Here is a 26,876-nt window from a genome sequence, read left to right as displayed (position 1 = left end):
TGGTGTGATTGGTACACTATGATCTTATATAATCCTTAAATATTCTCCATTCTCCAAATATTTTCTGGTTCAATACTCCTCTAACTCAATTTCACCTACCTCAGTATTGTCTACACTGACTGGCATCAGCTCTCCATGATTTCATAGAATCATAGACTCTATGAGATTTGGAAGGGACCCCAAGGGTCATCTAGTCCAACCCCCTGAAGTGCAGGAATCTCAGCCCCCCTTCCAGTTTTTATTGCTCCCTGCTTAAAACACATACACACAAAAAGGGGGGGGGGAGAAAAAGAGGGAGGGTGTGTGTGTGTGTGTGTGTGTGTGTGTGTGTTAGAATAATAAATAAATATATCTGGTATACAGGCCACCAATCAGCTGCTAGCTAGCAACTATAGAAACAGAAATTTGCATTATTGTTTGGACTACAAAATAGTTATTGCAGGAGCTTATGATTGACTTTATGACGCCAATAGTTTTCATCAGCCAGTTTGCTGGATGCAGGAGGGTTAGCCCCAGTTGATTGGTACATAGGATTTGTGGAAGGTGTGGTTAGAGGGTAACAAAATGCAAAAAGTATACCCTCTGTGACAATTCAATCATGAAAACTAAGCCCAGCGCCCATTTACCACACCACCAATTTGGAGATGAAAAGAATCATCTCCGGGTGGCTGAATTAATTAATCCCTATGTGAAAATCGGAAACCACTGTCTCATTTCAGGCCCAGCAAATGGAACCAAAACTCAGGATATTCTGCTTTCAAAAAAAGTTCAAGGTTCAAGCTCAGAAGGATGGAGGAAAACTCAGGCACCTACAGTTTCTTTTGGCACACTGGCTTTTGCTGGTGCTTCATTCATCTGCAATTCTCTTTCCAGAAGTCTTAAAAGGTGCTTTTGGAAAGAATTTGCAAAACCAAGCCCAGCCTTCCTTCAGAATACACTCCCCTCTGAATTTTGCAATGAATTCTCCAGTCAAGAAACATGCAAGATCCACGTACTGTGGTGCATTAAAATGTATATATTTGTTGGAAAATAGCATGCAAAAATCACATTATGTTAGGGGGAAACTGGTTTGCAATGAGGTGTATTTAAGGCAAAATGGCACATAAACATGGATCTATTAAGAAACATTTGCACTAAATCGCTGGTGGATTTTCATGAGAATTTAAAAAAAAAAATGATAAGGAAATATGGAAAACAGAAAAATGCAAAATGAAGAAAAGTCAAAATTGTCAGATTCTCCCCCCTTTAATCCCCCACCCCAAACAAACACCTCTGTCTTCCGTTTGGGGAACTCTCTGAATCTCAGAGCTAGCCAAGCAGCCTAAAGGTTGACAACCAGCTAAGAAATGCTCAAAGTAGACCCACTGGAATCAACAGATTGAAGTTGGTCATGTCCTTTGTTTTCAGTCAATCTGCTCTGATTTGGACTAACTCTGGGCCTGACTCCACCCCTAAGCCACAGGGCAGGATCTCTTGTGAAGGAAGAAGATTGCCTTTCTCTCTCTTGGGAACGTCAGAAAGGGCTTATACACTAAGTACAAAGAAAGCCACGAGGTGGCATGATTTGTGGTGTTAATATTTCCAGACATAATGGCACGGAGGGCACAGGGTGAGGATAACTCACTCTCCTGATGGACTGTTTGCTGAGCCAAGGCTTGCCAGCGGCGTTGCAGAATGGCTGATGGATCTGAGGGCGCTGGGGAGGCTAGGAAAAGAACAGGAGAGGATTAAGAGATGCATTTCATGGCCCCCCATGTGGTGCTAGTTAATAGGTGTGATCCTGGCTTTCCCCCTGACCTAGGCTCAGCAGCACACTGGGCTTAATAACCAAAGCTTTCTTGCGTGCACCATGGGCTTTTGGTCTGATTCAATTGTGATAGCTGAGAATGGTACACCTATGCCCAGAGGCAGTCTATCGCTGCATGCCAGTTGTAAAAACAACAACCTCAAAGCAGTTTGCAAAACAGATAAAACAATAAAAGTTACCAAAAAGAATTACGATTTCCAAATAACAGAAGACTAAAAACAGATTTAAACTTGCATTGATGTTTTTAGAATGTTTTTAGCAGGCCATTAAAAAAAAGTGAAGTCGTCTCCCTGATGTCCAGTTAGATGTTAGAAACTCAAGCTATATAAACCAAATCACACCTTAAACCTGGCTTACAGTAGCCACAGCAGAATATCTATTCACTAGCATGTTCACTAGATGACCCTCAGGGTCCCTTCCAACGCTACAATTCTATGATTCTATTATCTCAGCTACATTGCTTGACTGTAGCTTACTCTTGCAACAATTCACTTGTCCCAGTATGCAAGAAGGAAAAACACACACATAGTATTAGCTATGGACGATGATGGTGATGAGGGGGGAAAATATGATTTATTTTTCACATACCCATACAAGATGGCATTTTCATCACTTGCCACCCACAAATCCAAATACGAAAATGGGACGACTACTGAGCCTAACCCAAGGCTAAAACAGACAAAGATGACACCTGACTTGCTCACAAAAGCCTCCAAGCTGCTTTGTGAAATGCTTCTCTCCCGCGTCATCTGCACCCAGGTCCCCCTCGTGCAGCCAAGTGTGGACTGGGGGAACGGGGCCACACACACAAAGCTGGAAGGAAGGATGTTGCTGACAAGCCATCCTTTGCACACTGAGCCAACCCAGCTGAAACTCGGCAGAGTTTCCTTCAGAGTCAATAGGTCCGAAGCAGGCTGCCCAGTTCTTTAGCTACAGGGAAAGCTGCAAGGACTTCTCTGCTCATGGGACTGAGAAGGAGAGAAGTGTCTGCGAGAAACTTACTTCATTGCCTTTCTTGCTCTGGGAGAGGGAGAGGAGCCACTGCTGTGCACCTGCCTTGCTGTCACCACTGCACAGCCACTTCCCTGGCCTTGCCCACCCCCACTGCTCCCTCACTGGCGAGATCCCAGGTCTGGGATGTGTCCCCCCATGTGCCCGCATGGCTCCCACTCTCCTTCCTTGGGGAAGCCATGCCCACCCACCCCGTCACTCCCTGCAGCCGCAGCCAAGTTTTCAGGCCAGCTGGGAGTGGCTGGGCAAGAGGAAGGAGGGAGAGAAGGCCTCAGAGAATTGGGAAGAGGCAGCTCTTCCTCCAAGAGGAAGGGAAAGGGTGTGTGGGGTGGCACCCACATGAAAAAAATCAGTGTCGAATTACCAAATAGGTAGAATAGGCCATGCCTTTTGGGGCTTCAAGGCAAAAGATCAATATAATATTGATTTGATATTGAAAGAAAATTGCAATCAAACTTTCTTAGTTCAATGTTTTCCCACTAGAGCATGCGCATGAGGGAAGCCCCCACGGTTTCGACTGTCTAAGGGCCTCCACAGGGTTTAATCCAGCACTGCCGAGAATTAAATAAGCCAGAGAGAGGGGAAACTGAGCCAAACCTGCAGCAGAAGCCAGGAAGGTCCCCTCCTGGCGTCGTTCCTCCAATGCACCTGGAAACAACTCTGAACTGTGTGCCACCACCTCCTGCTGCTGCTGCCTGCACTTGCCTCAATCTTCAGCTGACTCGCCTTCCCAGTTCTGGAGGCATCACCTCCACCAGCCTTTAAACACTTGCACATTGTCCCCTCCTGCTGCTTGCTGTGTGCAGCCACAACCAACCGTGCCCTGGGCACATGTGCAGGAACCGGGCTCACCCACAGCTGCCCCTGGGAAACTGGTGGCAGCTCTGGCAATGGGGGGCAAGGTCTGGGCCACTGTCTCTCCTCTCACACCAGGCACATATTCGCTCTGGCTGGGAAAGGAGTCCTGCTGCGTGACCCTCCACATGGCTACCTGGGGAGGTGAGCTTTGTTGTTGGAGCATGGGGGGCTTCCTTCCTGTGCACACTGGAGAGGGGGCTGCATGTGTGACTCACAAGCAAGGATTCAACTGCAGAGAGATATGCCCTTGCACTGCTATGGAGTTAAGAGGGAGTGGAAGAGGTGGAGAATGAGTGCTTGTGCATCCCTTCCCCAAGGAGGGAGGTGAGAAACAGCAAGGAGCATGACGCATGTGAAGACTCTTGACATTCTCCACAACAGACAGGTGGTGGAGATGTCAGCCACCAAGCCAATAACAGGGCATCTCCATCTGGTCACAAGTGGACCATTCGCAGTCCCAACACGTGCCTGGCACCCAGGGAATTTCAAATACTACTGATGTCACTAGGAGGGGAGTTCCAAAGTGTATAGGTACAGTTGTGCTAAAATATTCGAGTTCTAAAAAATGCGGAATGGGTCTGATGGGTCAGCATGGATTTCTGAAAAATAAGTCATGTCAGACTAATCTGATCTCGTTTTTTGACAGAATTACAAGCCTGGTAGATGAAGGGAACACAGTGGATGTAGCCTACCTTGATTTCAGCAAGGCATTTGACAAGGTGCCCCATGATATTCTTGTAAAGAAGCTGGTAAAATGCGGTCTTGACTATGCTACCACTCAGTGGATTTGTAACTGGCTGACTGACCGAACCCAAAGGGTGCTCATCAATGGTTCCTCTTCATCCTGGAGAAGAGTGACTAGTGGGGTGCCACAGGGTTCTGTCTTGGGCCTGGTCTTATTCAACATCTTTATCAACGACTTGGATGATGGACTCAAGGGCATCCTGATCAAATTTGCAGATGACACCAAATTGGGAGGGGTGGCTAACACCCCAGAGGACAGGATCACACTTCAAAACGACCTTGACAGATTAGAGAACTGGGCCAAAACAAACAAGATGAATTTTAACAGGGAGAAATGTAAAGTATTGCACTTGGGCAAAAAAAATGAGAGGCACAAATACAAGATGGGGGACACCTGGCTTGAGAGCAGTACATGTGAAAAGGATCTAGGAGTCTTGGTTGACATGAGCCAACAGTGTGACGCGGCAGCTAAAAAAGCCAATGCAATTCTGGGCTGCATCAATAGGAGTATAGCATCTAGATCAAGGGAAGTAATAGTGCCACTGTATTCTGCTCTGGTCGGACCTCACCTGGAGTACTGTGTCCAGTTCTGGGCACCACAGTTCAAGAAGGACACTGACAAACTGGAACGTGTCCAGAAGAGGGCAACCAAAATGGTCAAAGGCCTGGAAACGATGCCTTATGAGGAACGGCTAAGGGAGCTGGGCATGTTTAGCCCGGAGAAGAGGAGGTTAAGGGGTGATATGATAGCCATGTTCAAATATATAAAAGGATGTCACATAGAGGAGGAGAAAGGTTGTTTTCTGCTGCTCCAGAGAAGCGGACACGGAGCAATGGATCCAAACTACAAGAAAGAAGATTCCACCTAAACATTAGGAAGAACTTCCTGACAGTAAGAGCTGTTCGACAGTGGAATTTGCTGCCAAGGAGTGTGGTGGAGTCTCCTTCTTTGGAGGTCTTTAAGCAGAGGCTTGACAACCATATGTCAGGGGTGCTCTGATGGTGTTTCCTGCTTGGCAGGGGGTTGGACTCGATGGCCTTTGTGGTCTCTTCCAACTCTATGATTCTATGATGTGATGGTACCTTCAACAGTGACAGTTCAGCTGATTGATGTGGCTGAGTGGACGCATAATGTGATCTTGCATGTTCCTACGCTCCTAAGTTTGACCTGACAAAATTATTTATCCCATACATCATTTAAAAAGAAAAAGAATGGGGGATCCCCACAACTGGGCATTGCTACTTATCCTCATTCCCCACAGAGCATGCCTACTAGAAAATTGCAACACAGCTGTGTTGGATGCATCTAGGGTCTGTTGTGACAGCCCTATTAGGAGAGATGGTTCTGAGCTAGCTATTTGCAGACAGCAACCCTCCTCTCTAAGGAAGGAGGAAAGGGAGGAGGGGCCCAAGCAGAAAATATATCCTAATTAGCCGGTTAATCACATTTATTTGCTCTGAGGAAAAGCAGGTGGGGAGTGGGGGCAGAAAAGCGCCAATTGATTGGCACAGCCTCTAACATGGAACAGCTGAGCAGCCAAGGCAAACCGCATCCGTCCAAGACAGGGTGGTGTAAATGTTGGAGCTCCTTGCAGGAAAGGCAGGATGTAAATGCAATATATAAATAAATATTATTAACAATGAGATGAGATCTTGCCATGGCCATAGTTAAGAGCATGCCCACTTGCCTGAAAGCACCAGTAGTTGCCCAGTGGTCCATCAAGGCTAGGATCCTGCCCTCACAGTGGCCAACCAGATGCCCCAATGGGAAGTCTCCAAGCAGGACCTGAGCTCAGCAGCATTCTCGCCACCTGGGATTCCTAGCAACTGGTGTTCAGATGCACACTGCCTCCAGCAGTAGAACACAGCCAGAACTTTCTGACAGTAAGGAAGTGACTGTGGAACAGACTCCCTGGGAAGGTGGTAGGAAATCCTTTGTTGGGGGTTCTTAAACAGAGGTTGGATGGCCACCTGCCAGGGATTCCTTAGCTGTGATTGCTGCATTGCAGAGGGCTGGACTAGCTGGCCCTTGGGGGTCCTTCCAACTTTACAATTCAACGATTCTAGGAGCAGCTCCGAATCCCACGGTCTGCGAGTGCTCCATGTGCCATTTCGTTAAGGCTCTCCGACGCGCCGTTCCTGCTGGCCCCGTCTGCCACTAAGCCCTAGTTGGGAGATAGGGTTACCGCAGGATACGTCGACATAATTACTTCAGCTCGAGTAATTGTATCTCCAGCTTAGTTGCCAAGTTAGCAGCTTCCTACCACTCACTGCCTTGCACAGAGCTCAGTTTAGGTCCCCTTTTCTCTCCTTTGAGCTCCACCAGCTTCACAAAGGATTTCAAACGAAGCTGGACAGCAGGGAGATTCAGGGTGGAGAAAAGGAAGTTCTTCTTCACACAGCATATTGTTAAACAGCGGAACTGGCTGCCATGGGGCATAGCAATGGGAACCAATGGGAACAGCTTTAAAAGAGGGTTGGGGTCTAAGGTCACGTGGAGGTCTAAGGTGAGCAGTGGGTCCAGGTTTTGTGGCCACCCCAGCTAACATGTTTACTCTGAGAACCTCTCTGGCCAAACATGTGGTCCAGGATCTTAACAGAGAAAAGTTCTTCTCCCTTTCTGATAGCACTATAACCTATGAACATCTGGAAAAACTTGAATGTCAGAAGATTCAGGACAGATAAAAGGAAGTCCTTCTTCATGCACTGCAGAGTTAAACTATGGAACTCACTCCTGCAGGATACTTTAAAAGAGGTTTAGACAAATTCATGGAGAGGAGGGGAAGGCTGTTGATGGCTGCTAGCCTTGATGGCTATGCTCTGGCTGCACGGTTGGAGGCAGCAATGCTTCTGAATGCCAGTCGCTGGAAGGCACAGGAGAGGAAAGGGCTCTTGTGCTTGGATCCTGCCTAGGCACTTTCCATTGGGGGCATCTGGTTGGCCACTGGGGAAACAGGCTGTTGGGACTAGATGGGCCCTTGGCCTGATCCAGCATGCTCTTCTCACATTCTTAATGCTCTAACTGCAAATTGATGTTTTTGTGAATTGAATATTTAATCAGGGAGAGCACTACTGTTGTGTTCAGGTTCTCCTCAACAGGCACCTGTGAGAACAGGATGCTGGGCTAGATGGTGAACTGGTCTGATCCAGCAGGCTCTTCTTACAATTTTATATGCACATGCTAGAAATCTTGGGTAGACGTCCTGCTAATGGAGAGGTTGTAAGTAGATGGACCCAATAGCCTGACTTGATATAAGACCAGGTCCTCCAATGAACATAAGGGAGCTTGGCTGCTGGATCAGACCAAAGGGGGCCCATCCAGTCCAGCATGCTGTTCTCAATAGGGGATTGCTCTTATCATTAACATGAGTTGACATCATTTTTTTTCTTTCATATTTTTAGACTTGTAAATAGCTTAGAGGTTTCAGTACAACAGAGTTGCATATGAATCTTGCAAAACAAAGTAAAAGATAGATAAAAAATAAAAGAAAGTGACCCTAAAGAAAGTTTTTTTTCATTCTGACATCTAGCGGAGTCTAAATCGTTCAAATGCCGCCCAAAACACACCAACAAGTCCACAACTTACTGGATGTCACTCATGGCTCCTTTTGACTGTTAAAAATTCATTAATGAGAGCAGATTGGTATTATGCCGTTTCCTTAATTAAAGAGGACTACGGAACAGCATTTTAAATACCAGTGTCATTTTTCCAATTGACACAGCTGCATTATAAAGGGGGGCATATACTTAAACTGAAACTGAGCTCGTCACCCACCCTCCCTCTACGTGCAGGCACCCATAGCTCAACAACAGCAGAGTTCATTTGGGTTTAAATGTTTAATACGCTCATGGGATATTGATAGGCGAGGACAAAAAGAACGAGATAATGTTTCTTGAGGTGGATGGCTCCACTGTGCTTACCTGAAGCTACAGGCACACAGGCAACACACTTGTGAGGGCTCGTGCATTCAGGAGCACATTCACACCAAGAAAGGCCTGCAACTCAGCAGCAGAGCATCTGCCTTGCATGCAGAAGAGTCCGGGCTCAGTCGCTGGCAACAGTCCCCTGCTTAAAACCGTGGAGAGCTACTGCTGCCAGCCAGTGTAGACAGTGCTGAGCTACAGGAGCGCCTCATCCCTGAGGCAAAATGAAAAGGTGCCTCTCCACTCCACAAGCCTTGCTTCCCAGGGTCACATGTGAGTTCCGCAAGATCTCTCTGGAAGCAGTTGCCCCAGGGGATTCCGCCGTCCAAGGTGGCTGCCTCAGTCTGCCTCATGGGAGGGCCGGCCCTGCTGAGCTAGATGGACCCCAGAGAAGGCAGCTTCCTACGGTCCTATTTAATTCAGCCCCTTGTTCAGAGGATTAGAATCTTACTTCATGTTCCTTGGAAGGCCTGTAACTCAGGACCCGCTTTGCATAAATACTCTGCAAGGATCGATTATAACAACTTCTTCCCCTCACCCATATTGTCTCCCAGAAAGTGATCACCGCTTGCCCCCCAAATAAGATTTAATTTCCTTTTAAAATCCTTGCACCAACGCAGTTCTGGTGTTCTACATATATTTTTGAGAAGCTTTTTCCTGTTTTCTCTCCCCCCCCCACCCCGATAATTGCTCTTACATAGAGCCAGTCAATCTCAGCTGAGGGTTGCTGAATAGGTGATTAATCTCGCCTTCTCCTTAGATGAACAACAGAAAAGGAAGAAGCAAAATACAGTGTAATGTGATATCTTCTAAACTTGCAATTTCACTAGTTGTGACTTGCTTCTGAAAGGTTGTTTTCTGCCCTGTGCCTTCGGGGTGGGTGGGGGGAAACAAAGAGGTAAATGCGAAACTTGAAAGATCTGGAAAGGGTTTGGGCTTGCACTGGGAAGAACATTGTATGGATGCACCATGTTATCAGGAACAATTTCTTGGTGGAGACGGAGCTGCAAGACCACGTCTCCATCTAGAGCAGTGCGGCCCCCCCCCCAAAAAAACTTGTTTGGACTGCCCTCCTCCCTTGACTCCAGAAACTCATTCCCAGCCCCCCTTTACCCTACAAAAAACATTATTCAGAAAAGAGATTTGCTGAATCTACCTACTAAGATCGTAACACAACAAAATTCAAAACAGTATCGATAAATAGCACATGTGTTCAAAATCCAATTAAAACTATTTAGCTGAATGAATTCAACAAAACTGATGGACTTGATCCAGTAGTACCAGCTTTTCAAAGTCTGATAGTCATTTAGCAAGAGTCTTAGATACCACATTTATTGATGCCTTCACTGTTCAGTAAAATCTTAATGTGACTGATGGGTCTGCCTGGTGAAGGTATAACACCTTCCCAATATCTGGTTGGAAGTCATTTAGCAGGAATCTTAATTCACCCCCTGCCTCCCCCTTGCCTCTTAAACTACCCCTATGTAATCCCACTGTCCTCAAGGGGGGAGTACCACCCACTTTGGAAACTACTGATCTAGAAAAAGCATAGAACCTAGGAGGCAGCCTTCTGCCTAATCAGATCAAGGGTCTATTTAGTTCAGTATTGCCTACACTGACTAGCAGCAGTGGCTCTCCAGGGTTTCAGGCAGATAATCATTCCCAGATTTACCTGGAGATGCTGCTGGGGATTAAAGTTGGAACCTTCTGCATGCAAAGCAGGTGCTCCATCACTGAGCTATTGACCTTCCCATTGAAATCAAATGAGATTCTAGTCCTCATAGTTCTGAACGGAGGAAAGAATTAATTAGAAACATTGGAAGCTGTCCTCTGCCACATCAAGATCATTGGACTATTTAGCTCAGTATTTCTGGCACTGACTGGCAGCAGCTCTTCGGGTTTTCAGATGGATTATGTTCTCAGTTTTACCTGGAGATACCGTGGATTGGACACCAGACTTTCTGCCTGCAAACCACAGAGTCACTGTCTTTTACCCTACTTGCCTAATTCTATAAAGGGTAATTGACCCACATATTCCCTTTAAAAATAGTGTTAGAAAGGGAGTTTTGGCATGTGCCATTTCAGAAGTCACAGTAATACAGAGGTGGGGAAAGCTGAAATCTGGAAAGCCCTTTCCAAGAGGAATAAGAGCATCAGAAGAACGCTGCCAATGGCCCATCTAGTCCAAAATCCTGTCCTCTTAGCTGCCAACCAGAGGCTTCTGGGGCACCAAGAACATTCTTCCCACTTGCAATTCCAGGAAATCAGGGTGGGCTACTTCTAGGACCAAATGGATATGGCATTGCTGTCACAGGCATAAAGGAACAATACATTGTTAGGAATAAAACTCATTCATAGAATCGTGCTAATCATTGGTAGGAATGCAACTAATTCAGCTCAATGGGATACATTCCTGCACCCACAGAATTAGGCTTCAAACCTGCTTACTACAATGGGAGTCATAAGAAGAGCCCTCCTGGATCAGGCCAGAGGCCCATTTAATCCAGAATCCTGTTCTCACAGTGGCCAGCCAGACGTTTATGGGAAGCCTGCTATAGCAGGACTCGAATGCAAGAACACTCTCTCCCCCCTCCTGCAGTTTCCAGCAACTGGTATTCAGAAGAATCTCTGCCTCTGACCGCAGACACACAGCACAGCCATTGTGGCTAGTAGCCACCGACACAGCCTTTTACCCCACAAACTTCTCCAATTCTCTTTCAAAGCCCATCCAAGTTAATGGGCTGCAATTTCTTCCCGGTGAAATATTACAGAGGCAAAGACTTCATTTAGGCCATCTGGCAAGAGAGCCAAGCTTCTAGTTTCCTTCCCGATCTAGGGTGGGGGAGGAGAGGAAAAGAAGATAAAAAATTAAACAGGAGATAGAAGAGGAAACGGGTGGGAAGTGGGGGAGAGGGGCCTCCTGAACGCACGAGAGCAGCCCACAGAGTTTATCCCCCCCCTTGCATAAATACTGCAAAGCTCTCATAAAAATGACAGAGCAATGCACAGCTGAAGTTGAGACATTAATGGAGAAAAAATTCAATAGGACGTAGAGGAGATCTCCTAACCAGGAGGAAGCTCAGGAAAAGGAACTGAGAATAAAACTGCAGGAGAATGGACTACACAGCACTACAATTCTAGGATTCTAGAACACCTTCCTACAAATCTACGGGATAACTACATACTGTGAAAAGTCACCACACCTCAAAAAGGAATAACAAGGAAGTAGGGAAAGGTACGCGGGTGGCGCTGTGGGTTAAACCACAGAGCCTAGGGCTTGCCGATCAGAAGGTCGGAGGTTCAAATCCCCACGAAGGGGTGAGCTCCCATTGCTCGGTCCCTGCTCCTGCCAACCTAGCAGTTTGAAAGCACATCAAAGTGCAAGTAGATAAATAGGTGGGAAGGTAAACGGCGTTTCCGTGCGCTGCTCTGGTTCGCCAGAAGCGGCTTAGTCATGCTGGCCACATGACCCGGAAGCTGTACACTGGCTCCCTCGGCCAATAAAGCGAGATGAGCACTGCAACCCCAGAGTCGGTCACGACTGGACCTAATGGTCAGGGGTCCCTTTACCTTTACCTTAGGGAAAGGATCTGAAAAGGGCAACAGAAAGGAGCAAGGCCACTTTGAGGAAAGGATGCAGAGTCTGGCACTTTTGAGTTTAAAGAAAAGGGGTGCTCTGCTAACACTGTGGGCAAAACGCTACCAAATTTTTGAGCGGTAAATGGCAAACTGCAGCAGAAATATTGAGAGTGGTACTTTAAGAATGGAAATATGAGGATGTGAACCTGACAGATTTGTCCATTCATATCTAGTGCTTTCTTCACGCTGTGAAGAGATGCACAAACACACATGCAACATGCAACAGCAGTCCCAGAGGCTGGCACGCAACCAGAGGACTCTGGATTGGCCATCCTGATATAAGCCCCAGAAGTCTTAAGTGAAGATGAAGCCAAGTGAAGATGAAGCCAAGCAGGCCTCTCTTGGGAGAGCACACCACCACTGAAGAAACTGTTTCCCTGGTAGTATTCAGCCGTACCTGAGATGGTGATGGGCTCCTGCGGTTTCTGCTCTGGATGAGGCCTATCCTAAGAAAGAGAAAACCTATCTGTTCCTGTTGCCTCACTTTATATGCTGTTTTTGTTCTGTTTCCCTCAGTCATTCATTATCTGTTGCTTTTTCCTCTGGACACTGCCTATGTTACTTAAGTCAGTGTTTCCCAACCTTGGGCCTCCAGCTGTTTTCGAACTACAATTCCCATCATCCCTGACCACTGGTCTTGCTAGCTGAGGATTATGGGAGTTGTAGTCCAAAAACAGCTGGAGGCCCGAGGTTGGGAAATGCTGACTTAAGTGGCTCTGCTATCAGTGATAGAAATCCCAGAAGTCTTCAGCAAGGAAGGAGCCAAGCAGGCCTTTCTTGGGAAAGCAAATCAGTAACTGGGGCACCACCACTAAAGATGTCTCTTTCCCAGGTTGCCGCCTGCCTTGACCTGAGATGGCGGTGGGCTCTTGCAGAAGGAGGCTCCTCTGCGGCAGGTTCCAGGCAGGGCTGTTTTTCAAACACCGGAGAAAGTTAAGAGCAGTTTAGAGAAAAGGTGAGTAGGAGGAGCAATAATGCTTCTGAATTCCAGGTACTGAAAACCACAGGTTTGAGGAGTGGTCTTGTGCTTTGATCCTGGCTTGTGGGCTTCCTATAATGGCCAACTGGACAGTCACTGTAAGAACAGTGTACTAGGCTAGATGGGCCACTGGCCTGGTCCAGCAGGCTTGTCTTATTCTCTTACGGCAGCCTCTTCCTCTCCTATTGTCATTATTTAGAAGAGCCCATGAATGCTGAACACATTAAAAATAACTGAGGAGGAAAGGCTGTCTTCTTCATTGCTCACGACAGAACTGGGTCTCAGCCACGCTGGTTATCGACTGCAAAAGAAACTCCGGCGCTCCACTACACAGACTCTCCAAACATCGCCACAGCAAGGCATCTGGCTGCACGACTCTCATTTGAGGGTGCAGAGGAGTTGGGGGCTCAACTGGCATCAAGCTAATGCTCATGGAAAGGAGCATCAACAGAGAAGTAGAGTTGTCACCCAGTAAATTACTTTGGAGGGGGGGTCCATAAATGTCATGCTTTGCCCCCAGCCATTCAGATTCCTCTTGGGGCTATACGCAAGACCACCGTACCCCCCGAAAGTGCTCTCCAGTAATCAGGCAGAGCTTTTAAAAAAATGATATATCCATATGAAAAAATGCATCAATAGAGCTAAGAGAAAACCCTGCCTGAACCCTTGGAGAGCTGCTGCCAGATAACACTGAGCTAGATGGACCAATGCATGACAACTTCTTATTTAAATCATGCTTTTATTTCCAACCATGAGGACTAGAACCTTTATTTTGAAGGGCACAGCTCGGCCTCTGAAACCCTGCCAATCCATGCAGACAATACTGAGCTAGATGGACAAATGGTCTGATGTCATACAAGGCAACTTCCTATGTTCCTAATTAGGTTAATGAGTTAACTTCCACCCTCCCATTTATAGATTTCCAGGCTGGTTCTTATCAAGCTGCCCATGTTCCCCATTAGATCTGTCCTTGAGCCTTAAAAGCATAGTCAATCCAGGATTTTGTTTAGATGCGAAGACAGGGCTGACACAGTTCACAAAAGCACGGTTGGTTTGCAACCTTGAAAGACTTGGCTCCCATCATCTCCATCACACATGAGATTATCCTTTCCTTGCTGTGTACGCTACAAAATCCAACATCAATTTATTCACGGTCTAAGGAGAATTCTGGCTGATGCCATGCAGCTTGGGTGGAAACAGATCTGATGAGGAAGAGTCGACGCTGGGTTTGGAAAGACGGTCTTGGGAAATTCTGCTTGAAAGGAAACTCTTCCAAGCACATGGAAATTTGTATTATAAACCTATGTATCTTAGGGTTGGAGGGGGTGTTTTCTTGGCCCTAGGGCTGCATTCACTCCTGGGCAGCTCACCAGGGGTCGCTTGCCAGGGACCAAAGGCAAATGTGGGTGGTTTTTGCTCACATAGCCGTCTCCATCCCCCATCCAGGCAAGCAAGAGGCATGATCAGAGTTCAAGGAAATCCATATCCTGATTTCACATTGTACATCCAGATCATCTAGTCCAACCCCCTGCAATGCAGGAATCTCAACTAAAACATCCATGACAGATGGCTATCCAACCTCTGCTTATAAACCTCCAATGAAGGAGGGTCCAGCACCTCTTGTGGGAGTCTGTTCCCCTGTTGAACAGCTCCTGCCATCTGAAAGTCCTTCCTGATGTTTCATCGGAATCTCCTTTCTTGTCTCCTTTCCCCCCTTTTTGAAGATAGGAACAACACTTGCCTGCCTCCAATCCACAGTGACCTCACCAAGAGATCTCTAAGGATTCTCAAAGGTTATAGACTGAGGCTCTGAGATTACATCCACAAGCTCCTTTGGATGCAGCTCATCTGGCCCTGGAGATTTGAATTCATTTGAAGTAGCTAGGAGTTCCCACACCTCATTTCAATGATTACTATATCCCTCCTTTTTGAATGTTTGGTAATCTGCTCTAGGAATGCATCATCCACTTGGTGGTCTATAGAAGACACAGACAGTAAGGTCACTATTGTTTCTCTCTCCAACAATTTTTACCCATATACTTTCAATCTGCCTTCCATGCTCCAGGTCATGGATCTCTTATATTTATATATTAAATTTATATACCACCTTTTTCCTCCAATGAGTTTAATTTGGTGAACCTGATTCTCCTCTTCCCCATTTCACCCTGTGAGGTAGGTTAGGCTAAGAGAAGGCGACTGGCGCAAAGTCACCCAGCGAGCTTCATTGCTGAATGAGGATTCAAATACTGCTCTCCCAGGCCCTAGTCCAATACTCTAACCATTACACCACACAAGTTCACAAGTGTAGACATCCTTTACATATAATGCTATTCACCCTCTCTTCCTGTTTGGTCTATTCATTTTGAACAGGTTATACCCCTCAATTCCTACATTCCAGTAATGAATCTCATCCAACCATGTTTCAGTAATGTCTATGAGGTCGTATCTGCCATCCTGTGTTACGAGCTCCAATTCCTCTTGCTTGTTTCCCATACTCTATACATTAGTATAGAGACTACTGAAGCCCTCCATCTGGTTCCTTCTTGTAGTTCCCAGCCATGTAGCACATTCTGGTGCCTCAGTTTCCTGTGCATCAATGAAGTTATTACCCCCAAAAACCCTGTAATCTGAGTTCCCCTGTCGTCTGGAGTGTTGTCTCCCTCCTCCTCAGGATCTAGTTTAAAGCTCTCCTGATCAGCTTCATGAGACTCTTAGCAAACACATTCTTGCTAACCACTGTGAGATGCAGCCCATCTCTTGCCAGAATTCCTCCCTTAAGGAAGCAGAGACTATGGCCCAGGAAGCCAAACCTTTCCTGAAAACAGCATCTGCACACCCAGTGGTTTACTTCCAGTATTTTCCTCCTTCCTGGGCCATGACCTTCAGCAGGAAGAAGGGATATAAAAAACCAACAGTGCCCCAAGGCCTTTCAGCTTCCTGCCCAGAGTCTCATAGTCCTTCGCTGTATGACAAAGGCTGTGTCTGAAAGTATCTTTTGTACCCCCCATGAGTTCTGAAGGAAGGGGTTGGGGTCAGTGGGCTTTGTAAGTTTTGGCAACCTCTCTGTTCACATCATGAATCTTTGCACCTGGAAGACAGCACATCTCCCAGAATGTCCTGTTACCTCTGCCCATTGTTGCCTCTATCCCTCTCAATAAGAAGTCTCTTATTTAGAGTTCCTCCTCTTCCTCCTCTAGCAGGAATTGTTCTGTACAGTGTACTTTTCACATCCACCTCAGAGTTTTCTGAGGTCTGCAACTGCTGCCCTTGCTCCTCTAGCCCAGAAGCAGAAAACAGATTGCTGCATTGCAGTGGGTTAGGCTAGATGACCCCTGGAGGTACCTTCCAAATCTACAACATGCCCAGATTTGGTTAGAAATTTGCAAACAGCTCCCTTTGAAGGAAACACCAAGTGACAAGGGCCTTGAAATGCCAATGAAATTGTTCCACTTCTAGCCAGGGGTGCAAATAGAGAAAGCAGAGGGGAAAAACACACATTATGAACTCAGTTCTGATTGGCAACCTTCTGCCTGCTTCTCGTTCACGAGCTACTTTAAAGCCTGAAATAGCGCCCCTATTTTATTGGTTTTTCTATTTGTGTTGTGGGTGCCACACCCCCTCCCTGTCCCCCCGTCCCCCATTTCCTCTTCTCCTCTTCTCTGGTGGCTGACCCAGATCTAGTAATGAATGAGAACCACCTGGTACAGGCTGTTCCAACCTTAATTATCCACCCCCATGCTATTTCTCTCCCCCCCCCCATACACTATGCATCAATAAGAGATGGGGGGAGTGCCACACACATGGTTCAGCACATGGGATCATTGCCAATGTTCAGTCCTACTCAGAGCAGACCCATTGAAATCAACTGGCATGACTTGCTTGTGGACATTCATTTAAGTGGGTCTGCTTGGGGAGCAGCTTGCTTGGATAAACAGATCAGCCACTCAGTGGAATGGGGAGAGGGCATGGGAATCCCAGCACATATAAATATGAAAGATTCCACCCCTTCCTTTTCATAGAATCATATAGCTGTAGAGTTGGAAGGGACCCCCTTCTCCAACCCCCTGCAAGGCAAGAATTACAGCTAAAAATCCTAGGCATATGGCCATCCGACATCTGCTTAAAAGCCCCCAATGAAAAGCAGTGCATGCCACCTTCCAAAGGAGTCTCTGTTCCACTTTCAAACAGCTCTTTTGTCAGAACACACAGGGTTTAGTAAGAATCTCCTTCCATGTCGTGTGAATTCACTGGATTAGTTCCTACCTTCTGGAGCAGCAATCCCTTCAGATGACTATCATATCCCCTCTCAGTTTCTTCTTATGCAGGTGAACATATCCAACTCCTTCAACCCTTCCTCATAAGGCTTGGTTTCCAGACCCTTAATCATCTCGGTCGCCCTCCTCTGCATACATTCCAACTTGTCAATATCCTTCTTAAATTGTGGCGCCCAGAACTGGACTCATTATTCTAGGTGGGGTCTGAGCAAAGGCAGAATATTTTGAAGCAAAACAGAACAGGGCATTTGCTTCGCATGTGGAAGGTCCCAGATTCAATTGCTGGCAACGTCTCCAAGCAGCCCTGTGAGGTGAAACCCTGGAGAGCTGCTGCCAGTCAGTGTAGACAACACTGAGTTAGACAAGCAATGACCTGACTTAGTACAGGGCAGGTTTTTTCAGTTCTTTGGGTGAATTCACATCCCAGGCAGAAGGCCCCAGCTTCTACCTGGCATCTCCAGTGATCCCATGCCAGAAACCCTGGAGAGCTGCTTCCACTCAGTGTTGACAATACTAAGCTAGATGGACCAATAGTGTCATGGCACAAAGCCTCTCCCTCTGCTTCTGGGAGGAGCCCTAGCTCATTAGTGACGCATCCGCTTTGCACGCAGAAGGTTCCAAATTCAAACCCTGGAATCTCTGGGTATGACTGAGAATATCCCCTGGAGTGATGCTGCCAGTCAGTGCTGACAATATGAGCTAGATAGACCAGTCATGTGACTCTGTATAATGCAGCTTCCTATAATCATAAACAGGTAATATAAACACAATTATATCTCCTTTGTTGGAAGCTTTTAAGCAGAGGTTGACTGGCCATATGTCAGGGATTCTTTATCTGTGATTCCTGCACTCCAAGGGGTTGGACTAGATGACCCTTGGGGTCCCTCCCAACCCTACAGTTCTATGATCTTAGCAATCCTCAGCAACATGTTCGAGGTGCCAGATTTTCTCAAAAAATGCTGCTCCCCCAGATTACTCCCTATTGACACTATGTCAACTCAGCAACCAGGACAATAAATACCGGCACAATGTCCAAATCTCCAGGTCTTTATTGGCACAGGATTGCCCACCTGGGCTGCTTCCTCTTAACCACAAAGATTAGTTAGGAGGAAATTGAAACTCACAGAGAGGAGAAGAGAAATCCCTCCTCTGTCCCCTTTCTGGACGTTGCTTGCTGGTCATTCGCCTGTTAGCACTGTGCTCAAAGCATAGTCAGGAAGACAGCTCCTCTTCTCCCTGAAGTGCAATACAGTGGTACCTCAGGTTAAGAACTTAATTCGTTCTGGAGGTTCATTCTTAACCTGAAACTGTTCTTAACCTGAGACACCACTTTAGCTAATGGGGCCTCCCACCACCACTGTGCCGCTGCCGCACAATTTCTGTTCTCATCCTGAAGCAAAGTTCTTAACCCGAGGTACTATTTATGGGTTAGCGGAGTCTGTAACCTGAAGCATCTGTAACCTGAGGTACCACTGTAATGTAGCACTGGCTGGAAAAAGAAGGGTGAAGGGGGGCTCTGGAAGAGGGGGGGGTGGAGAAACACCAGACACTCAAGCCAGTTGAAAAATTAAAGCACTGTAATAGCTGCCTCATTAGATCAACACAAAAGAAATGGAGTGTCATGAAAAGAGGCTTTCCGCATCTGGGTTTTAAGAGGGCCAATTTCAAAAAGCTTAAGGAGCTACTAGGCAAAATCCCACGGTCAGAAAACACAAAGAGAAGGGAGGCCAAGGTGGGTGAGAGTTTCTTAAAGTAGAAATATTGAAAGGACAAATGCAGACAACTGTAACAAGAAAGAGAAGTGGGAGGCATCTAAAGAAAAACTGAAGTGGCTTCATAAGAAGCAGTTAAGGGCATGTACAATGGTACTTCTGGCTCTGAACTTAATTCGCTCCGGAGGTCCGTTCTTAAACTGTTCTTATTCTGAGGAGCGCTTTTGCTAATGGGGCCTCCCACTGCCGCCGCACCACGATTTCTGTTCTCATCCTGGGGCAAAGTTGGTAACCCAAGGTACTACTTCCGGGTTAGCAGAGCTCGTTACCCGAAGCGTTTGTAACCCAAGGTACCACTGTATAAGAAATGGAAGAAATGGGAAATCTCAAAAGAAGAGTATACAGGAGTAGCCAACAGTTGCAAGGAGAATGAGCTCAGGCATGCAAGAGAGGTCAAATATTAAAAAGGTTTCTTTGGCTATGTACGAAGCAAGAGGAAGAGCAAGCAAGTAGTAAGTCCTCTGTGTGGAGAAGATGGAGAAATGCTATTGGGTGAGAGAGATGGCAGAACCGCTCAACACCTACTTCCATACACAAAAGGTGAACAAGAGACAACACGATAGAAGTTCATAAAATCATGCAAGACATGGAGAAGGCAGATAGGGAAAAGCTCTTTCTCTCTCTCTCTCTCTCTCTCTCTCACACACACACACACACACACACAAAGAGATGGACACATAACACTAGAACTGGTGGACATCCTTGAAGGTGAATTTTCCAATTTATTTGGGACGAATAAAAGGAAGTCTGTCATCACACAGCACAGAGTTAAACCATGGGTCTTGCTTTTGCAGGAGGCAGTGATGGCCACCAACTTGGATGTCTTTAATAGAGGATTAGACAAATACAGTGGTACCTCAGGTTACATACGCTTCAGGTTACATACGCTTCAGGTTACATACGCTTCAGGTTATAGACTCCGCTAACCCAGAAATAGTACATCGGGTTAAGAACTTTGCTTCAGGAGGAGAACAGAAATCGGGCTCCGGCGGCGCGGCAGCAGCAGGAGGCCCCATTAGCTAAAGTGGTGCTTCAGGTTAAGAACAGTTTCAGGTTAAGAACAGACCTCCAGAACGAATTAAGTACTTAACCCGAGGTACTGCTGTAGAGGAGAGGGCTACTGAAGGCTTCTAGCCAGAATGCTCTGCTGCCACAGTTGAAGGCACAAATGCTTCTAAATACCAGGAGGGGAGGAAAACCCAGGAGGGGAGAGGGTTCTTGTGCTCGGATCCTGCTTGTGGGTTTCCCACAGGGTCATTCGGTTGGCCACTGTGAGAAGAGGATGCTGGACCAGGTGGGCCAGTGGCCTGATCCAGAAGGCTCTTCTTATGTTATTATGTCACTGGAGAGATGAAAAGAGGCTGAGCCTGAGCCTGAAATGTCAATGTCGAATCAGCATTTCCCAGGGATTCCAGTCACCACATTGCAGTCATGTGACAAGGAGGGGGCCATGTGCAGCATCCAGCTTCCTCCCCACCCCACCCTCCTCTTTACTCAACTCCCCCCACCCCCACATGATTCAGCATAAGGAAGCAGCCAGAGCTTTGTGGTGAAAACAGAAGGAAGGAATCCACTGCAGGAAGGAAGTTGGGATGAGCCTTTTTCAGCCTGGGTCAATAGGCTGAAAAGGGCACCCCTCCCTTCCCTTCTTTGCGATTTGCTGTTTGCAAATAGAAAGTCAATGCAGCTTCATCAGCATCTGAGGTTCAGGAAAGAGGCAACCAGACATCCACAAGGGAGACATCTACCAACTGGAGCCAAATCCACTACATGATCTGATTTGTGGGGAGTGGGAGAGATGATTGGGGGGGCGGGGAGATTAACAAATCTCAATTGCTTCTAACCATCTGCCAGAGAAGCTCAGGAAAACCCCAGGCTTGGGTGTGCAACATCTACAATATCTCACACCCTCAGCATTTCAGAGAGATGGTGAAACATTATTCAATGAAATCACAGAATCAAAGTGTTGGAAGGCCCCTGGAAGTTCATCTGGTCCAATCCCCTGAAATGCAAGAATCACAACTGATTTATTTATCTGAGCTATTTACTTATATTAGGAAACTTCCTCATACCAAATCCTAGACTATTTGTCGGTCTACACTGACTGGCAGTAGCAATTTAGGATAGCTCAGTTGGTTAGAGTGTGGTGCTGATAATGCCAAGGTTGCAGGTTCAATCCCTGTATGGCACAGCTGCATGTTCCTGCATTACAGAGGGTTGGACTAGACTCACAGGCATGGACTCAGGGCTATCTTAAGCATCTGCGGTGCTGGGGTGCAAAGATCTGCCTGGCGCCCCCACCCCCCATTGCCCAGTCCCAGGCGCGCAGAGAGCAGAGCTGGCTGGCCGCCTCAGTGTCTCACTGGCTCAGTCACCCCTTGAACTCATGGCAAGGAGCTGCCCGCAGAAGAGCCCACTGTGGCGCTCCGACCGACAGGCGGGCTCTTCCCCTGACTCAACTCTCGGGCCCTGGACTCTCGGGCTGGTGCCCCTGAGAGTGCGGCACCCGGGTGCCCCTCACCCCTAGCACCTATGGGTAAGATGGCCCTGCATGGGCTAGATGATCCTCAGGGTCCCTTCCATCTCTACAATTCTATGATTCTACTACAATTCTTCAGGGTACCAGATATCCCAGTCCAACCTGGGGATGCTACTGGAGAATGAACTTGTGACCTCCTGCACAAAAAAGCAAACACTCCATGATGTTAGCTTGAAGAAGACCGAGGAGCACTGCGCACCATCAGTCTCATCCAAGCCCCCTACATCTCTGCACCCTCAAATGAGAGTCGTGCAGCCAGATGCCTTGCTGTGGCGATGTTTGGAGAGTCTGTGTAGTGGAGCACCAGAGTTTCTTTTGCAGTCGATAACCAGCGTGGCTGAGACCCAGTGAAAAATGAAAAAGGCTCCGTAAATTTCCATACTGGTTTTGATTTTTTTTACCCTGGAACTGAATTAATCTGAACTTTGGAACACACAAATGCCTCCTTCTTCAGCTCTATGTGCTTTTCAAGGGAGAGACAGGGAAACCACCCTCAGCACCTTGATACCAAAGGGACCCTGGGGAGCCACTGCTGCCAGTCAGTGTAGACAAAACTGAGCTGGACGGACCAATGGGCAGATTCATGTAAGGCAGCTTCCTATGTTCCAGTTCAATGCAGTTCTTTATTGAGAAGCATGAGAACTAGAATCTTGCTTTATGTATAGGATCAGGGGCTGAGACTCAGTGGTGAAGCACCTGTTTTGCATGCAGAAGGTCCTAGGTTTAGTGCCCAATGGCACCTCCAGGTAAGGCTGGAGGAAAACACTCCTGTCCGAAATTCAGGAGAGCGGCTGCCAGCTAGAGTGGGTAAAACTGAGCTAGCAGATCAATGGTTTGCCTCGTAGAAGACAGCTGACGGTGTTCCTATTTAATTCAGCCATTTATCCCGAACAATGAGGACTAGAATCTTAGGGAAAGGGCCAATGGGTCTGACTCGGGATAAAGCAGCTTCCTACCTCACAGGGCTGTTGTGAGGCTGAAGTGGAGCACGCCATGGACCATGGCTACAGCAAAGTCAGCCATCATGAAACTGGGGCTGTTGTGAAAGTGCTTTTGCCAGCCATATAGGGAAACAGAAACAGAAGCCCTGAAGGTCAAAGGCCTAACTGGTGCATTAATAAATAATGCCAATTAATTAGTGCTTTTGCCCTGGGAGCACTTTGCCAATGAATTAATTAGTCCCTTGCAAGGTTAAGTAAGCTGAGCTCTCACTGGCTCTGCTTTGAGAGCAGGGAAGCAGAGCGCTGCCCCCCCCCCAGCTTTAAAGCCACGGGGCAGGTGTTAGCACCACAATGGAGAGTGGGTGGGGACGGTTGCCCAGGCTGCAGTCCAACTGGTAGAGCAGCCATCCCCAAACCAGGAGAAGAGGACTCCTAGTATGTTGTGGCATGCATTCCAATATTAAAATCTTCCATGAGCCCAAAACTTGTGAGGCAAAGGAGAGGCTGCCTGTTGCATCTCTGAATGATTCTCTGCACTGGCTGTGCCCATTTCCTATCAGGTACCACTGATTAGACAAATTCGTGTATGAGAGGGCTACTAGCCAGAAGCTAGCCTTGCCTGGTTCTCTGCTGAGTGGCAGCTGCTTCTGCCCTGGCCAGCCGGCCTCTGCCAAAAGCGACAGGGCAGGGCAGCAGCCAGATTAGAGCATTATCTGGAGTCCACGCCACCAGCCTTGCTGCAGAATGCGTGCTGAGAAGAGACCCATCTGTTTGCTTGGCCTCCACTGACACAGGGGCCCCTCGGATGTTGCCAGGAGGATGCCCACACATCCCACCTGCCTCCTGCATTGACAAGACTGCCCTGCCAGTGCCCGGGAGTGGCTCAGACCCACAGTTGCCATGTCCCCACACTGCCCTCCCCAAGCAGCCTTGCAAGGCTCGGATCTGAAGAGGGTGGTTTGAGAAAGGCACAACAACTACACCGCTTGGGCAGGTGCGTTGGGCTCCATTTGTCCTCCACCGCTTGCCCTGCCCCCTGTGTGGGCACATGCACGGGCGCACACACACACCCCACCCTGGGCGGCACGGAGTCATGCTCCTCCACTGCTACTAGCCATAACGGCTCTGCTCTGCCTCCACAGCTGGAGGCAGCAATGCTGGAATCCCAGTTGCTGGAATACGCAAGAAGGCTCTTGTGCTTGAATCCTGCTTGCAGGTTTCCTACAACTAGCATCTGGTTGGCCAATGTGATCTAGCAGGGTTTTCTTATTTATTTTTCTATTCAAAAGGTGAAAAACTTTGCTAAGCTAAAAGCCTACAGGGCAAAGTGGATGCTTCCCATTGCACCCTAAATGATTCCCTGTGTGAACTGTGCCCATTTCCCATCTTCCTTGTAAATGCTGGCTGGGCCATGTAAATACTGGTCCAAAGTCAGCCAAAACAAACTTTCCACTGAGATTGTCCCAAAAGAGAGAAAATGGCTTAAGAGGGCCAAGTCAGTGGAAAACCCAAGAAGCTCCTGCACACAGCGCAGGAGTTCCCACATTCTGTGGGGCATTTCAAGGGATCCCATGGTCCACATCAGAAGCTGCCTTATACAGAGTCGGACCTTTGGTCCATCTAGCTCAATACTGCCCACACTGACTGGTAGTGGCTCTCCAGGTCTCTTTTTCCAGCCCTAGCAGGAGATGCCATGGGCAGAACCCTAGCTACAGGGTTTCAGCCTGTGTGTGTGCATAAGCAAATGTACATGGGGTGTGTGCCAAACTGGGTCTTTGACCCGGGTGAAACAAATCCTAGTTCAATCACCATAGCATTGGGGATTGAACCTGAGACTTGCATGCAAAGAAGATGCTCTGCTGCTTAACTACTTCTAGAAAATAAGATTCTAGGCCTCATTGTTTTGAAGAAAGGGCTGACTTAAATTTGAAAGCCACGTTAGTTGGAAGTCAGGCCATAGCTCTATTTAGCTCAATGCACTCACTGGCAGTGGCTCTCTAGAATTTTTTACTGGGGACTCTTTCCCAGCCCTACCTAGGGATGGAACCTGAGGCCTTCTGCATGCCAAGCAGGTACTCTGACACTGAGCTACAGCCCTTCCCACTTCATAGCAGAGGCTGCTCCCAAGATGTCTTAAGCAACTGTTCGGCTTGAGCTGCTGCAAATGAACACACTCCTGAAGACTGGGAAGAGTGCTCTGTCTGCCCTCACAGGATCCTCCCTGCTTAGGAATTCAAGAAGGATTCTTGGCTAATCCACACTACAAATGAAGAAAGAGAGAGAGAGAGAGGAGGAAGAAGAGATCTTTTCCCTTCTTGCCTCCACTCAGCAGATTTTAACTCCTTTTTTGAAAAGTTTGTCTGTTTTTATTGCAAGGTTTTCTGGGGGGGAGGGAGTTGCAGGCGGGGGAATGCAATAAAGAAAACATCCTCCCAAAATGATGCAGCGTCTCCAAAATACGAAGTAATCCTACAGCACATTTTCTTTATTTAGACGGTCGGAAAAGACTGGAACAAAAGAAGTAGCCTGATGCTGGGTGGTCCTCTCTAACACACACACACACACACACACACACACACACACACGAGAAACACTTCCTTGTTGAGTTGCAGGAAATTGGGAAACTGGCAGATGCATAACCGAGAAACCAGAGTTAGTATTCCTGCCCAAACAAGTTCAATAGAAGGAGGGGAGGGGACAGAGTTGGTTGCAAAAAAAAAAAAAACAACCAGCTTCTCTCCATCATTGGTAGTTTATATATTAGTTACTTCAAGGCTGGATTACTGCAATGCGCTCTCTGTGGGGCTTCCCTTGTGCTTGGTGCAGAAGCGGCAGTTAGTGCAGGATGCTGCAGCACGATTGCTTATAGGAATTAGACGCTGGCAGCATATAACAGCTGTGCTCAGAGATCTGCACTGGTTGCTAATTTGCTACCGGGCCAAGTTCAAATTGTTGCCATTAGTAAATAAAGCCCTTAATGACTTGGGACCAGTTTACCAGTGAGATTGCCTTACTCCCATATGTGCCCGCTCAACTGCTTTGATTTGCAGAACTGGCACTGTTATAGGTGTCACAATAATATAGGTGTCACATAATGTGAGAAATCAATCTTTTAATGTGAAAACTCCCTGCCTATTGAAATCAGACAGGCATCATGACTGTGTTCTTTCCAATAAGTGCTAAAACCACTTTTGTTTATACATATACCCAGGTATGTAGAATGCTGACATGTGTTTTTATTTGTTTTTAGTTTAATGCTGATCTTAAATATTTTTGTAACATTTAAAATAGTTGTTTTCAAATGCATATGTTTCTGGGGTTGTTTTTTTTTTTTTACACCCTTCATAAAGTGCTTTGAGGGGGTTCTTTTTTTAACTGAGCGGTGTATAAATTTTATGAAATACATAATCCATGCCTTGCAAGGTTGTTGTGAAAGTAAGATTTTACACACACATATACACACACCAGCCTGGATTTTGCAAGAGAAGTAGGATAGATGAAACACTCTGTGTTCCCACAAACAGGAGATCATCCATATTTGTTTGCAAGATCATAAACCTCATGAATATATACACTTTTATGCACACTTTTCTATAGATATGTATTTTAAAGACATTCGTTGGAGAAGAGCATTGCAAAATTCAGAAACGTCCAAATTTTGAAGGATAGCTGCTTTCTGGTTCTTGGATTGTTTGGTTCGCATTTTGTTTCAAAAAGTGCAATTCTGACATATTCACCATCGAATTCAAACGGAATCTAATTTCTTCCCTATTCCCTGCCCCTCTTGTCCCAATCCTGCCAAAATCGCGCTCCAGCGCTTCATGCCATTTGGCAGGGCTGTTGTGTCCCGACAGTCCTTTGCGAACTGACTGCTTTTTAAGGAAAGAGCTTTTTAACAGTGCTGCACTGTTTTCATTATCTGCATTTTAATAGATTTGTTTTTTATGTTGTTTTAATTCTATAAGAACTTTTTTAAAATTATCTTTTCTATATTTTTAGCTTTTTTTGTATTTTTATCTGTGTTGTTTTGTGCAGTCCGACTTGAGTCCAGGTCTAGAGAAAAGGCAGGATATAAATAAAAGTAACAACAACAACATTATAAATAACTGGTGCTTCCTTGGAAATCCCTGAGAAGTTTTGCCTGAGGAGGAACCCGCCCTGTTCACACACAAAAATGTTAACTTCACTGACTCTGTCCATATTCGCTGCAAAGCAAAACTTCCAGTTTGGCACCGTGCTAGTAGAACAAAAGTTGGTGTATACGTGTGTGCCACAATTATATGTCCCCAAATTCAAACAACATCTCTATCTTGGTATTATTTTAAAAATAAGTAAATAAATGGGGAAACTTAAATGAGCATTACATCACCTTTTAGACTTGAGGACTC

At 46.7% G+C, this 26,876-nt stretch overlaps 1 protein-coding gene across 7 annotated transcripts in view; it reads right to left on the bottom strand.

Moving 5' to 3' along the window:
* Window positions 1–26,876, bottom strand: part of RXRA (retinoid X receptor alpha) — a 129,240-nt gene that overhangs the window by 75,848 nt on the left and 26,516 nt on the right. For 4 of the 7 annotated variants that reach the window (XR_013981403.1, XM_080989861.1, XM_080989862.1 and 1 more), the window contains exon 2: window positions 1,625–1,705. The exons of the other annotated variants lie outside the window; for them this stretch is intronic. Coding sequence is in view for 3 of the 4 variants with exons in the window: in XM_080989861.1 (XP_080845987.1) it covers window positions 1,625–1,705 (81 nt within the window). In the remaining variant the exon portion in view is untranslated. The remainder of the gene's footprint in view (window positions 1–1,624; window positions 1,706–26,876) is intronic. 7 annotated transcript variants of the gene reach the window in all.

Source organism: Podarcis pityusensis, assembly GCF_964106645.2.
Source record: "Podarcis pityusensis genome assembly, chromosome: Z".
Taxonomy (NCBI): domain Eukaryota; kingdom Metazoa; phylum Chordata; class Lepidosauria; order Squamata; family Lacertidae; genus Podarcis; species Podarcis pityusensis.
The sequence above is the reverse complement of the archived record's forward strand: the minus strand, read 5'-3'. Positions and strand labels throughout refer to the sequence as shown.